General features: G+C 34.2%; 1 protein-coding gene across 6 annotated transcripts; it reads left to right on the plus strand.

Moving 5' to 3' along the window:
• Nucleotides 1-5,941: 5,941 nt before the first annotated feature.
• LOC108995454 (microtubule-associated protein RP/EB family member 1A) lies at nucleotides 5,942-13,048 on the plus strand. 6 transcript variants are annotated; one of them, XM_018971029.1, is made up of 10 exons: nucleotides 5,956-6,350; nucleotides 8,429-8,497; nucleotides 8,621-8,707; nucleotides 9,589-9,695; nucleotides 9,823-9,965; nucleotides 10,086-10,162; nucleotides 10,712-10,825; nucleotides 11,386-11,448; nucleotides 11,528-11,688; nucleotides 12,824-13,048. In XM_018971029.1, the coding sequence occupies exons 1-9, from the start codon at nucleotides 6,243-6,245 to the stop codon at nucleotides 11,648-11,650; spliced, it is 891 nt and encodes a 296-aa protein (XP_018826574.1). In that variant the 5' UTR covers nucleotides 5,956-6,242; the 3' UTR covers nucleotides 11,651-11,688; nucleotides 12,824-13,048. The 6 variants fall into 6 exon arrangements, with proteins under 6 accessions (XP_018826575.1, XP_018826574.1, XP_018826573.1 ...); XM_018971028.2 differs by lacking the exon at nucleotides 12,824-13,048 and adding an exon at nucleotides 12,461-12,795; XM_018971030.2 differs by lacking the exons at nucleotides 11,386-11,448; nucleotides 12,824-13,048 and adding an exon at nucleotides 12,461-12,793 and having other exon boundaries at nucleotides 5,942-6,350.
• The last annotated feature ends 867 nt before the right edge of the window (nucleotides 13,049-13,915 follow it).

The raw sequence follows: 13,915 nt of genomic DNA on the forward strand, positions 1-13,915 counted from the left end.
TGCCAAGCTGTCTCTAATTTCATGATGGCGCTGAATGAAGTTGATAAATTCGTTTGTTGAATTGCGCGACAATTTTTGATACCTCATAATCAACTTGATCATACTCCATGTTAGGACATTGACTATCATCACGCTCATTCTCAATGATCATGTTATGTATAATTACACATGCTTTCATTATATTTATTAGCTCCTTGATTTTGAACATTCGAGAAGGTCCACGAACGATTGCAAATTGTCGTTGAAGTACCCAAAATGCAAGCTTCACATATTTTCTTATGGATTCTTATGTTGCAGAAAAATTCTTCTTCTTATTCCCTTGTGAAGATGGAATCATCTTCACAAACGTTGACCATTTGGGATAAATACCATCCGCAAAGTAGTGCCCCATAGTATAGCCATTGCCATTGATTGTGTAATTAATTGGAGGAGTACGCCATTTGGCAAGTTCTGTGAAAATAAAAGATCACTTTAGCACACTAATATCATTATGTGAATCGGACATACCAAAAAATGCATACCACATCCAAAGATCATATGAACCAATTGCTTCTAAAATAATAGTTGGTTCACGGATGTGACCGGAGTACATACATTTCTAGGCAGCGAGACAATTTTTTCATTTCCAATGTATGTAATCAATGCTTCCTAACATTCTTGGAAATCTTCGTTGTTCACCAATCACAAGCAATCGAACAATATCATTGGCATTTGAAGACCACAAATATTCATCTGAAAAAATACTTACGATTGTCTTCACGAATTTTTTGAGGCTCTCAATTGCGGTACTTTCACTAATACGTATGTATTCATCTATAAAATCTGCAGTAATCCCATACACCAGCATTCTAAGTGTTGCGATTATCTTTTGCATAAAAGATAAACTGAGTCTTCTGACATTATCTCTTCTCTAGAAGAAGTAGAGTTTGTAAGTCTCTACTTCATTTAGAATACGAAGAAATAAGGGACGACTCATCTGAAATTTCATTCGAAATAGATTCGAAGGATATACTGGATTTTCTACGAAATAGTCGAGAAAAAAGCGCTCGTGCTCTTGAATATGATCACGCCAAATAAACTTACGATATTGGCGATTGCCATGATACTTCGATGACTCTCCATCGGTCTCATCATTAAGAACAACATCTAACTCTTCTTCAAAAGACAAGTATGTGATCAATTTGTGAAAAAAAAAGAACGAGTCATTCGATGAAATGAGTTGAAGATGAGGGGGAATGTTGAACTTCGGTTCTTAGATCAAAAGAGATTTGGGTTTCTGAAAATGTGAAATTTGAATGCAAGCAGAATGCGTATTTATATAGGAAAAAGTTACCGTTATATATAGGGCAAAAAAGGTTACTGTTGGAGCAATGACAAAAAATATTACTATTAGAGGAAAAACAAAAAAAATTACCGTTGGAATCAAAAATTAAAAATGTTACCGTTAGAGAAAAGATAAAAAATATTACCATTAGAGAAATGACAAAAAATGTTACCGTTTGAGAAATGACAAAAAACATTTATCGTCCATACTCAAATAGGTATTACCGTTAGAAAAACTAAAAAAAATATTATCGTTATATGAAAATGACAAAAATGTTACCGTTAGACAAATCCAATAAAAAATATTACCATTATATATGCGGATAAAATCATATTTAAAAATATCATCGCGTTGGAAAATGTACATATTACAAAAAATTATTATTTTTAATATCAATGTTGGTTTGAAAAATAATACTGTATTTGAGAGAAAAAAATCATATAAGTATTTATAAAATTAGTAGAATATGGTATTTGAAAAGAAAAAAATAAGATAAAAGAGTTAGTAGTTAAAAATAGAAATGGAAGTGAGAAAAAAGAAATAAAGAAATAGTAGAAGAATATTATTTTAATAGAATAGAGAAATGATAGAGAATGAGATGTATGAGGTTTTTTGAAGATGAGTAAAATTTAAGATAAAATTATAGGGAATGTCATTTCTAGCTAAAATTTAGAGAAAAGTTTAGGAAATCGGATGAAAATGCTCTAATATGGGTTAAGCTTTACCGACTATAATCTTACTTCAGTAGTAAGAATCTAGTACTATAAATATGGGAGATCCGTGGTAACTTACAAGAAATGGAAAAGTGAAAAGAAAAAAGGTGTAAAGTGAGAGTAAAATGCGAGAAACTGACGAGGAAAGAGAGAGAGCTCAAGTGAGAATGATAAGCGAGAAATTACGAGGAAAAAAAAAAAGTGCATCAATGAGAGTTAGTGAGAAAAGAAAAGAAAACGTGAGCAGGGTGTCGGTAAGCAAGGAAATGAGAGAAAGAAATAAATAAAGAAAAAGAGAGAAACGTCTAACTATTGCTAAAATTTACCGATCAATATAAGTGGGGACTCTATCAGTCCTATGAACAAATCTGTGGATTATTTATTCTTTATTTTTTATTGTATTATGGATCTAACTAACCATTTAATGTTGATTTTATTTTGGAATCATGACTAATTGTTTAAATAATATTTTTTTTTTCTGTGATGTTTAATTATTTTCGTTAAGGCATCTATTTGTTAATTATTCAAATGATCGAAAATGATTAAAATTTGCAAATTTGTGTTTATTTTTCCCATCACTCACTAAATTGCACAAATAAATGACACTACTTCAAGCATGTCTCTATATCAAATTATATGCTCGCACAAACAACATTACTCTAAGCATGTTTGTACGACAAGCCGATGGAATTATGGAAGAAAAATGATAGAGTTACAACCTTTTTACAATTTTTCTACCATCTTCAAATAAAATAATATTGTTTTGAAATATTTATTTTAGTTTTGATTTTAATTTGATGTGTTTGAATTAAAAAATACTATTTTATTGTTACGTTGTAAATAAATGTAAATAGGTTGTAACTCTATCATTGCTTATTATGGAAACAAGGTTGGCCAATTTTTCTCCTTAAAAAACTAAGTCAGAGATGTTTCAATCCTAATATTGGTACCAGATCTGATTGATTGTAGAATAGTGCAATACATCCAATGATGATGGATGTAGTCCCTGGGATATGTATACCTCGTGGCAAGAGGTCACTGAATTCTGTGAGAGAATAACATTATGTGATGAATGTGGAGTAAATGGCACGTAACCCATAGGGGTGCTACCTGCATGGTGTGGTGCAGGTGGAGGGGTTTCATACCCCGCCCCGCTAACGGGGGTGGGGTAGAAACCGCATCCCACCCCGCCCCCCGCTCAACCCATTGTCTAAAGATTTATTTTTTAGTCTAAAAATATTTTTCGACTCAAATTATAATATAATTTAAAGTATAAATTGAAATTTATACATTAAAAAAAATATAAACTCATTAGAGTTATATTTTGAATTGTCTTGGCCTAGGAGGCCAAGATAATCCATTAACTTGAAGTTAAATTTTAACTTCAAGTTTTTAACAAATTGTATATATTTATATAAATTACTTATATAAATATTAAAAATTATAAAATCCATTCCTCTTTTGTATAAGAATGTTTTGTATCTTTTGTTGTTCATTTTGTCACGTAAGAAAAAATCCACTTTTGATGTTCAACACATCATCTTGATATGTTATGAGTTTTTTAATATATTCATCTCCATTAGCCACTTGTGCAAAATGCTTGCCACCATACGTGCATTATTTAATATGAGTGCTTGCTACTTTGCGAGCAACCTAAGGAAAATAGTGCTAGCCAAATATGGCAAGGAAACATAAGGAGGGATGGTGTTCGTGTGGTAGGCAAGCATTTCGGGGTTCAGTTACTCACCGCTCAGTGATCGACATAAGAAATAATTGTGTTCGTTATCTCGACGAGCAACATAAAGAGTAATAATGATCACCATCTTAGCGAGCAACATAAGGAGTAATAATGATCACCATCTCGGCGAGCAATACCGCAAGCAAAGTGCTAGCCATTGGATGAGCATCATGGACACAATTGCTCACCTCTTTACGAGCAAAAACATAACTAAGGTAAAGTACTTGTACCTCGAGGGCGAAATGAGAAGTGGATTCAAATGGGACGAAAAGGATAAGTGATATTATAAGTTTTGAAAAATATTGTTAGAATATTATTAGTGTTTTATTTATTTTCTTGAGAAAAAAATATGAGCTGTGACAAGCTCGGTATTAACATCCATTCCCTTCAAAGGAGGGGCCCCTTTTCCCTTTCACCTTTAGGGCCAAATCCTCTTCCTCCATTAAAAAGGTGAAATAAACTCGAAACTTGGGATGGAAGAATGGGATCTCTCTCCCTATTGCATGAAGGGAGTGCACTGTGGGAGATCCCTTCCTCCACACCCATATAGTGGAATGATGGAGGAATGAGAGAATACCAATCACATTTTTTACTAGATCCTTTACACCCTCCAATAGAGAGATGAGACCTCATCTTTCCATTAGAGTTTATAATAAGTCCACTCACATAGGATTAAATTCTTATATATTTTAAATAATTAAATTGAAATTGAACAAGAAAATTGCTAGGTCATTTGACGCCACCTCTAGCACTAGGATGGTGGCCGATCACCACATTTTGGCGCCAAGGTGGTGTCAAACTAACCAAATTTTATCTGATTCTATCGAAATTGGCACTGTCTGTAGTAGATCCAGTCGAATCCTCCAAGTCTAGCATCATGGTGTCATCAAATTTGCTCGACCATTCCAAGGCCCAATCCGACCTCACCAACGCTGAATCCATCTATGAGATTTTTTTGGGCAAGCTCTGGCCGCCATTTATGGCAGCAGAAATTGTCGGCAGGTGGTTGCCACCTTGAGCAATGATTGAATTATTATTATTTTTATTATTATTTCTACCATTTCTCGGGGTGGCGGTTGCCACCTAAAGTGACGGTTGGATTGATATCTAATAATTATCTTAAAAATAATTAGTATTATGGTATTTAGAAGTTTAGGATTTATATTTAGGGGTTTTAGAGTTTTCCTTTAAAATGAAATAATAATGTATAGGGAGGCTTTTAGTAAAATTATTAAATTGTTGAGGCAATGAATTAGGATTGCAATAGGGGTGGGTAGCGGGAGCCTGCCCCCGCATGGGCAGGCAGGCTACCTCGCACTGCCCATGCGCCCTCGCTCCGCCTTCCATATATATAAAAAATTAAATTTTAAATATTTATTAAATAAATATATTGTATATAATTATATACAATTTGTTAAAAACTTGAAGTTGTATTCAAGTTACTGGAATAGTAAGTCTCACATTATTTAAGTATGACTATTGTATTACATTGACCTCCTATATAAATGTTGGTTTAGGAGGCCAAAGTAATACAAAATATAACTCTAATGAGTTTAAATTTTTTTTGTATTTATAAATTTAAATTTTATTATAATTTGGATCCAAAAAATTTTTTAGATAAAAAAAGAGTTTTTAGACCCAATAGGTCGTGTGGCTTGGATAAGGGGCGGTTTCGATCCCATCCCCTAGCACTAGGGCAGGAGCGGGGTTGAAAACCCTTACCTCGCATGATGCGGGTATCAATCCTAGATTGCAAGGTTACACTAATCATGACAATAACCCCAATTAAACAAACAATTATTTATTCCCAAACCCTTTTGAGGCTTGAGGAGGTGGAACACGCCCTAATCCAATCTAACGAATAAATCCAAAATATCGATATATATTATTAAATTAATTTTATATGGAAAGTCATTGTCAAAACTGAAAAAAGTCAAAGCTAATGAGATTGAACGTCATCAACATGTCATATAATTGGTAGGAACCAAACAAAAGTGGTGATCCACACAAAGAAAGGACACACTACCCACTACGAAGTTGCATGATGTCCCACTGCTTATTACATCGCTTTGCATTTTGGATGGAAGATCGAAAGAAAGGTATCTATCTATCTGATGTTACAGAGATGAATAATAAATAAATAACACAAACCAAAATTAACAAACGAACAATTCCTCGCACCACAATTTGTTTCTTGATCAACAGTAAAGAACGTAAGGAAGAAAACTACTGGTTAGTGCCGGCAAGCCAGGCAGTCCTTTTATATATATATGCCCTTTCGGTTTCTTTCTCTTCAATCCCTCACCAATCAATTCCTCCTCCAAAGATTACGCTTTTATTGCTCCCCTTATCCTCCCTCCTTCATAACATACACTCCATTTATCATTTTCCCATCTCCATCTCCATCTTCCTGTCTCTGTCCCCGCCTCCATTATTGTGTGTATAAATTTTGTCGTGAGCATTTTCAATGGCCACGAATATTGGAATGATGGACAGCGGGTACTTTGTTGGGAGGAATGAGATACTGAATTGGATTAATAACAGGCTTCAGCTCGATCTCTCTCGCATTGAAGAGGTACACAATTCCCATTTGTTCGTTCGTTATTCCCATTTCTTGGGCACTGAGTGGGAATTTTGACATATATTTCTTTGAATAAGCAATTTTCAGGATATTACCATTCTTGAATTTGGGTTTCTTTGAATGATGAAATGCAAGAGAACAAAAAAAAAAAAAAAAAAAAAATTCTTTTGACGTTAGAACTCGTGGAAGTTGTACGTATTGAATTTGGTGCAATCTTTGTTGTTGTTTGGATGCATTTTGATAACCCAGCTCGAGTTCTGGAAATATATATGTGGTTCAATTATGAGTTCCTTGTTCTCTACATACATAATATTGCCTTGAATTTCGTTTTTCTAATGTGGTTTTTTCTTTATTTCTTTTTCATTTTTTGCCCCAAATGAAGTAGAAAATGTGTTTAGCCAAATAGTTGGTATACTTCTATACCTATGTTAAGTAATGATTAAGATGCCATACTCTGTACCTTTGAATTGTGTGCATACAACAACCTGTCTATTTGTTTTTTTCACATATCGTTAAATGGATTATAAGTTGGCCATTGCGTAATTAGGTTTTGCTAATTCTACAGTGAGAGCAACATTGGGGTGTGCATGTGTTAAAACAGGGGAAAAGGGATTCTTTGGAAAAAGTTTTGGTATGCAATAAGTGATAATTTACATTAAAATTCAATTTACGTTCCCTAGATGTGTTGTTCCCCTTTCATTGAGCTGCCTATGGTATAGATAAGTCTGATCTGAAAGGGCCATATAATTCATAGAAAAGTCTATAAATTCAAAAAATACCAAATTCGAGATCAAGTTGCTAGGCTTGTTGATAGTTCTGAGCATTGCTTAAAGAATCACTACTATTAAATTTTGCATGTCCTACCATTATAACTTTGTAAAGCAATGCATATTACCAATCTTTTCTTATTATAAATATCGGATTGAAAAATGTTGGTTTTCTACTTGCTAGTTTCTTCATAGGGTTCATACTACTACAATCCTGCAACCTTGACCCAAAAGTTAATCTGCATGTTATTGTCATGCCAAATGCGTGGTTGGAACATTTGTGACCCAGATTTAGAAAGGTAGACTGCCATTTCTAAATGGAGTTAGGAAACCAAATGGCACTTCATAAGAGATTGATTATAATATCAGCAAATTACACCATATAAGCCTCGTTGATATGCTAAAACATATTTTTTAGGAAGGCCTGTAAGGTGTTGACATAAAGTTTTACTGGCCAGGTGATGCAGCGTACAGACTAAATCTTATGCTACAAACACACTGAAATGAGTAAACACATAATATACTTCACAAAGATGAATCAACTCTTATGTAATTTTAAAGCAATCACTCTAAAATCACAGAAAAGAATGAAAACACTCTAAAAAAGAGGTCTGAAATTGAATAAGCCCAGGAAAACAATGAATAGTTCATTCAAAGCAAAACCCAAGTCATTAATTGAAGTCAAAATCTACTAAAATTTGTAAATCTAGAAAAATAAAAATGGAGAGTAGGGCATTTGACTCCTCTGTCTAATTCTCCCTTGGTTGAACTTTGAGCGAGTGTCAAGTGAACTCTTGGTTCTGTGTTTCACTCAAGCTTTTGTGCTGCTCCTCACTCGACCAAATATCAAGCGAAGGTCGAGCAAACTCTCGTCCGGGTCCCTTTTTACTTGTGCGCTTTTCTTCCTCCTCAAATTCTTCTTGCCACTTTCTAGCTTCTCCATGCACTGGCTACTTAATCCACATCACTGGGTCTTGCTAAATACATTAGAGTTATAATGGCTGATAGCCATGTTGATTGAGTATGATGATGTTTTATAGGAACCACATCCATAGCTATTGACTGAGTTAGGATTGGACATGAGCCTTTTCATGGCACATGTTATGTGCTAGTGTTTAAGCTACCAATCTCATTTTAGCTTTTATGCTTCTGTTTGAATAAAAAAGGCTAGTTTGGTAGCTCTGTGGGCAGTTTTCGTTCGATGTGTGCTGTACTATTGCAAGTTACATCATGCTCTTTCATCTTAAACTTCTCTGATGAAATAGTTAACGAATTTTCTTTTCAACTGTGAATCCTTGTGGCTAGGCCGCATCTGGTGCTGTGCAATGTCAGATGCTTGATGCAACCTATCCTGGAGTTGTTCCAATGCACAAGGTGACAAACTGCCTCTCCTGTTTTTTATTTTTTTTAAAAAAATATTTTTCTCTGCAAATCATCTTTGAGTTAGTAATTTTACTTTTTGATTTGGCTTAACTGGATGACATTTGCTATTTCTAGGTGAATTTTGATGCGAAGTCAGAATATGATATGATCCAAAATTATAAGGTTCTGCAGGAAGTATTCAACAAGTTGAAAATTGATAAGGTGATTTCATCCGACTGGTATAACTATGTTCATGCATGCATTTTGCCGGTTCTTTTGTTTTACCCCATTATCTTAAGGTGTTAAGTTTGTATTACTACATTCCTTTGAGTTGTTTATCCTAAGGTCAGATCAACCATTAGGATGTCCCCATTTCTACCTGACCTTTTTATTTGGATAAAGTTGGAATGCAATTCCTGTCTGAAGTTCAGGATCAGGTTGGTTTGGCTTAATAGAAGCCTAGTTCTACTGGATAAATGAGAAAGGAACTTGATAAGTATTCTGGAATTAAGGGTCATAGAATAACCAATATCAACGGTAATCCACAAGACAATCTTTCGCATTGGTGGTAGCCTCTTGGCCTGAATGTTGGGTTATTGTTCCTCCAATTTTAGAATTTCCTTCCACAACCATATGTGTTTGTTTCTAGGATTTTTGTATCTTGAAGTTGACACAAAATGACAAATAAATATGTACTTTGAGAGTAAATTCTCATTATCAACTGGTCTACAACCACAGTACAATCGAATCTTTTTTAAGTTCCAATTTCTAGAAATGTAAAGAAGTAGGATTTCTAAGTTGAAACCTTCTATGTTTATATGAATGAGATTGTACGGATGTAGGGACTTGTGCTTATATTCAAGCTAATGAAAGAGAAGGCAGAAAGAAATCTTCTTTTTGGTGCGAGTATTGATCAAAAAATAAAATAGATTACTCCACTAACCATTAGTTGTATAAGATAACCAGAAAAAAAGGTGGAGTGCAAGGCTCAATTATGTTCTCACTAATAACTTATAATTAGGTGGGAAGTAGGATTAGCAAATGTTTTTGCTCAAGCCGGGAAGTTCTATTTTCTTTGAATGCTAGTTTTTTCTGTATGACAGCATATTGAAGTCAACAGGCTAGTTAAAGGAAGACCTTTGGACAACTTGGAGTTCTTACAATGGCTGAAACGATACTGTGATTCTGTAAATGGTGGCATTATGAACGAGTATGCTACTTTCTTTTCAGTGTCATAATCCCTTCTCTGTTTTTAACAACTTTAAATGTTGCATCAATGTTATCATAATTCCTATTTTATTTTTCCCTGAACTTCAACACGCATTGTGTTCATGTAGGAATTATAACCCTGTTGAGCGAAGGGGTAAGGGTGTGAAGGAGAGGAATCCTAAGGGTTCTCAGAAGCATCCAAAATCACTGCAAACAAACAATATGGACAATCCTGGTTCTGATGACACAATTGGTCTTGATAAGGCCTTGGGTGAGATTTAAGCTTTTCATCCTCTCTGCAAACAAACAATATGCACTCTGTGCTTGTGCCTGATATTTGACATTTTAAGCTTTTCATCCTTCCCGTTGTTGTTTTTGCTTGTTGGTGTAGGCTTCAGGCAAGGAAAGAAACATGCAGCAGCAGGTCGAGCAAATTCTTCCAGGGAGGTTCAGGCTTTGTCTGAGGAGGTAATGAATGGCATTATGTTCACATTACAACTTTTTTTGGTTTAAACTCAAAATGCTGGCAGTCCATGACTTTAGATAGCACAAAGGTACACTAGTTTTTTTGTTTTGACTTTTTGAAATTTCTCTGGACCGAGCGCTCCGTTTGTTTTAGCCATGGTTCTATCCGTGATGCATGCTCTCTCTCTCTCTCTCTCTCTCTCTTTCTCCTGTTTATTGTTTTGACTTCAAAATTTCTCTGGACCCATTGCTACGTTTGCTCTAGGCATGGTTCTATCTCTGTGATGCATGCTCTCTCTCTCTCTCTCTCTCTCTCTCTCTCACACACACACACACACACACACACATACACGCACACACAGGATTTATGATTGATATAATGAAACAGTTTGCCTTCTGGAATTGGATACTATCAACTGCTTACCATTTCTCTTATTGCTTTTTTTACCACTGCCCACAAATTGAAAAAAAATATATATTGTGGTCTGGCTGGCAGAGCTTCTAAAAGTTGATTCCTTACGTGGCTTGTTGTTATATGCTTTTGTCATACAGATTGCTGGTCTTAAGCTCTCAGTCGATCTTTTGGAAAAAGAAAGAGACTTTTACTTTGCAAAATTAAGGGATATAGAGGTTCTCTGTCAGAGTCCTGAACTAGAGAATCTCCCAGTAAGATTTTTTAGATTATTGTACTCATGGATTCAATACTTGTTGGAAGTTTGCCATTTAGAATATTTCTTTTGCTAGTGCTATGTACATCTTGTTCTATTTATATGATTTACCTACAATGCCTTCTTCCTCATTTGACTCCCAGCACATCTAAAGATTATGAAGGAATCTAGGTCCACCATGAAAATGCTCCAAAGAAAGATTATCCTAATGTAGGTTTGTTTGGAGATTTGAATCCTTTGCTAGGAGTTTCTTTTGTAACCGACTATAGGTTTGAGCTAAATGTGATGATGCTTTTATGGGCTTGAGATGGAGCTACAGGATTGGTTTATTTTTCGCATGAGCTAGGGGAATGATAAAAAAACTGTCGAGTTTGGGGGCATAATAACTATGGCAGGAGTTTACCCTTCTCTGTCAATAATCCCTGAGTTTCTCTCATTTTCTTGGCAGTACCTTCTTGTATCAACAAGACTTAAAAAGGTCTCTGCCATGTGAATGTCTATGTGAGTATTTGTGTATGAGTGCATTTAAACTGCCCTCATTCTTCCTTTACCTCTTAGGTTTTATCCAAAGAGGGTGAAGATCAGTCGCATGATATACTCACAGGTTTATGTGTTTTATTGGTATGACCTGGATCAAATATAATTAGATGTGATTACATGGTTTAATGGATAATTAATGCATTTACTTCAATTTTGGCAGATGTCTGTCGCAATTAAAATGATATTGTATGCTGCTGATGCAAAGGAATCTGCACTTGCCCAAGCTGAGGATTACCTCACACAGTTTACAAATGCTGAAACTAAAGCAGAAAATGATGCCTAAGTTTGTCGACTGACAAAGGAGACCCTTGCTTGTAAAAAGTAAGACTCTTTTCTGGGTCTTCTGGCAAGACAAGCCCATTGCTTCACTTTATCATGAGATGCTAGTGATCTTTAACTTTGCGTCATCTACTAAGTAATAATACCATTCATGACAAACATTGATTATTCTTTATGTCTACTTTTCTCAGCTAGAAAGATGGCAGAAATTGGGAAAATGACTAATCTAGAATCATCAGCCAAAATACCTAAAATTTACCAATAGCTACATAAAATTTCCATAAGTTGCCTTTGGATATAAAAACTTGGATTTGGATTTCAAATCAACCATAATTTCAAATCCAAGATTTTAAAAAGCTTAAAAGGTTGTTTGATTTTTGTGCAAATCCAAATCCAAATTTTAGTATATAATCCAAATCTATTATTTGGATTTCAAAAGACCCAAATCTTTATCTTCTCAAATCCATCTATCCAAACACACTATACTGGTATTCTAGACAGTTCATAAGAATTGCCAGTACTATGTTCATGCCCTTTGACTTCTCATTGTATTGCATAATGTTTTTTTTTTTTTTTTTTTCTTTTGGAGTTTTTATCTATAGCGAAGATTTCATATCCAGTATTGTTGAGACTTGTTGTTTTGCCGCAAGCAGCATTTTACCTACCTTTGCACTGACTATACTTGTGATTGTCCAGAGTAAATTCCTTTAAATTCTGATTTTAGCTACCTATTGTAAAGTCTATCCATTTGATTAATGATATAAATAATGGCTACCATATAGTAACAGCACAGAAGTATTTTCTTGTTTTCTAGATTGTGCGACATAATCAACATGCGACATAATCAACATCTCTCCGTGCTTATCATTTTGGTACTTCTTAAGAAGATATAAATGGAGATTACATCGTCTTGTGTTTACTGGAATTCTAGAGGTTTTGGTCTTGGTTTTCCACGGTTGTTTTTGGGTTTTCTTTTGAAACACTGGTTTGTCTAGTTCTATATTTATGCTTTTCTTTTATTATGCAAAGTTGTCAAATTTATGTTCTTATAAATTTGCCTGTAACTCATGTTAGAAATGAATGTGACCTCTTTGCAAGAATCATTGACATTGTGCCATCCAGGATTCAACCCATATTTGAGACCATTAACCACTTATGTCTTAATTGTTGCAATCAGGTGCAAGCCTTGCATAATTTCCTGAAAGCAAGGGAGATGAAAAATAACTTCTACATATCATTACCCTCACATCATATGTGTTGTGTATTGTGGTATAAGACCATGACATTGCCATATAAATACGAACACAAGTGGAGTGATTGACCAAAGTCACTAGTTTTGTCAAAGTCAAGATGCAAATACTTTTTTTATGCCGATTGATATGGCATGCTTCCATATCAATTTTGTCTTTGGTGTGTTAATAAAAGGACTTACAAATATATATATATATATATATATATATATATATATTCTTATTCATGATTAATATGGAAGGTACGAAAAGTTCTAATAATTCCAGCCAAGTTAGCTGTCTCCTTCAAAACTTTTTTGTGCTTGCCATTGTTTGTATTTACTAAAGTGAGAAATCCCACCTTATCATCATCTATGTGAGTATATGCATTATTGAAAGCAATAATCTACTTTATCATCATAAAAATAAAAATAAAAAATAAAAAAGGCGATCCCCAACAACAAAGTTACAAGTGAGAATAAGCACTCAATAAAAGAAAGTTGGAATTTGACAACTAACATAAAGAAATGAGAATCATTATGCTGGGTAGAAAGCTAAAGCAATCCTAATCGGTTGTAAGATTTTAGAGAGAAAACAGGAAAAGTGTAACCTAAACGATTATATGAAGACGATTAGAGAGATGAGATGAGTTGAAATGAAATGAAAGTTGAATAAAATATTATTTAAATATATTTTTTTAATATTATTTTTATTTTGAGATTTGAAAAAATTGAATTGTTTATTTTATTTTGTGTGAAGATTTAAGAAAATTTTAATGATTAGATGAGATGAAATGAGTTGAGAATAATTGTGAAAAAAAACGAGACATTTCTTCAATAATTTCAATCCCTTTGTCTTCCTCGAATGATCCCTTATGTATATCAAGACAAAGTTCATTTGACAGCTCATATAAGGGAAACAGATGGCCATATATACATGGACAAAATGAATCTAAATGAGTGAGTTAAGATGAGTGAGTTAAGATGGTATTGCAGGCAGGTTTACTGCTGTCAACCAAATGTAATTGTAATCGAACTCAG

The sequence above is a fragment of the Juglans regia genome, chromosome 2, assembly GCF_001411555.2.
Source record: "Juglans regia cultivar Chandler chromosome 2, Walnut 2.0, whole genome shotgun sequence".
NCBI lineage: Eukaryota > Viridiplantae > Streptophyta > Magnoliopsida > Fagales > Juglandaceae > Juglans > Juglans regia.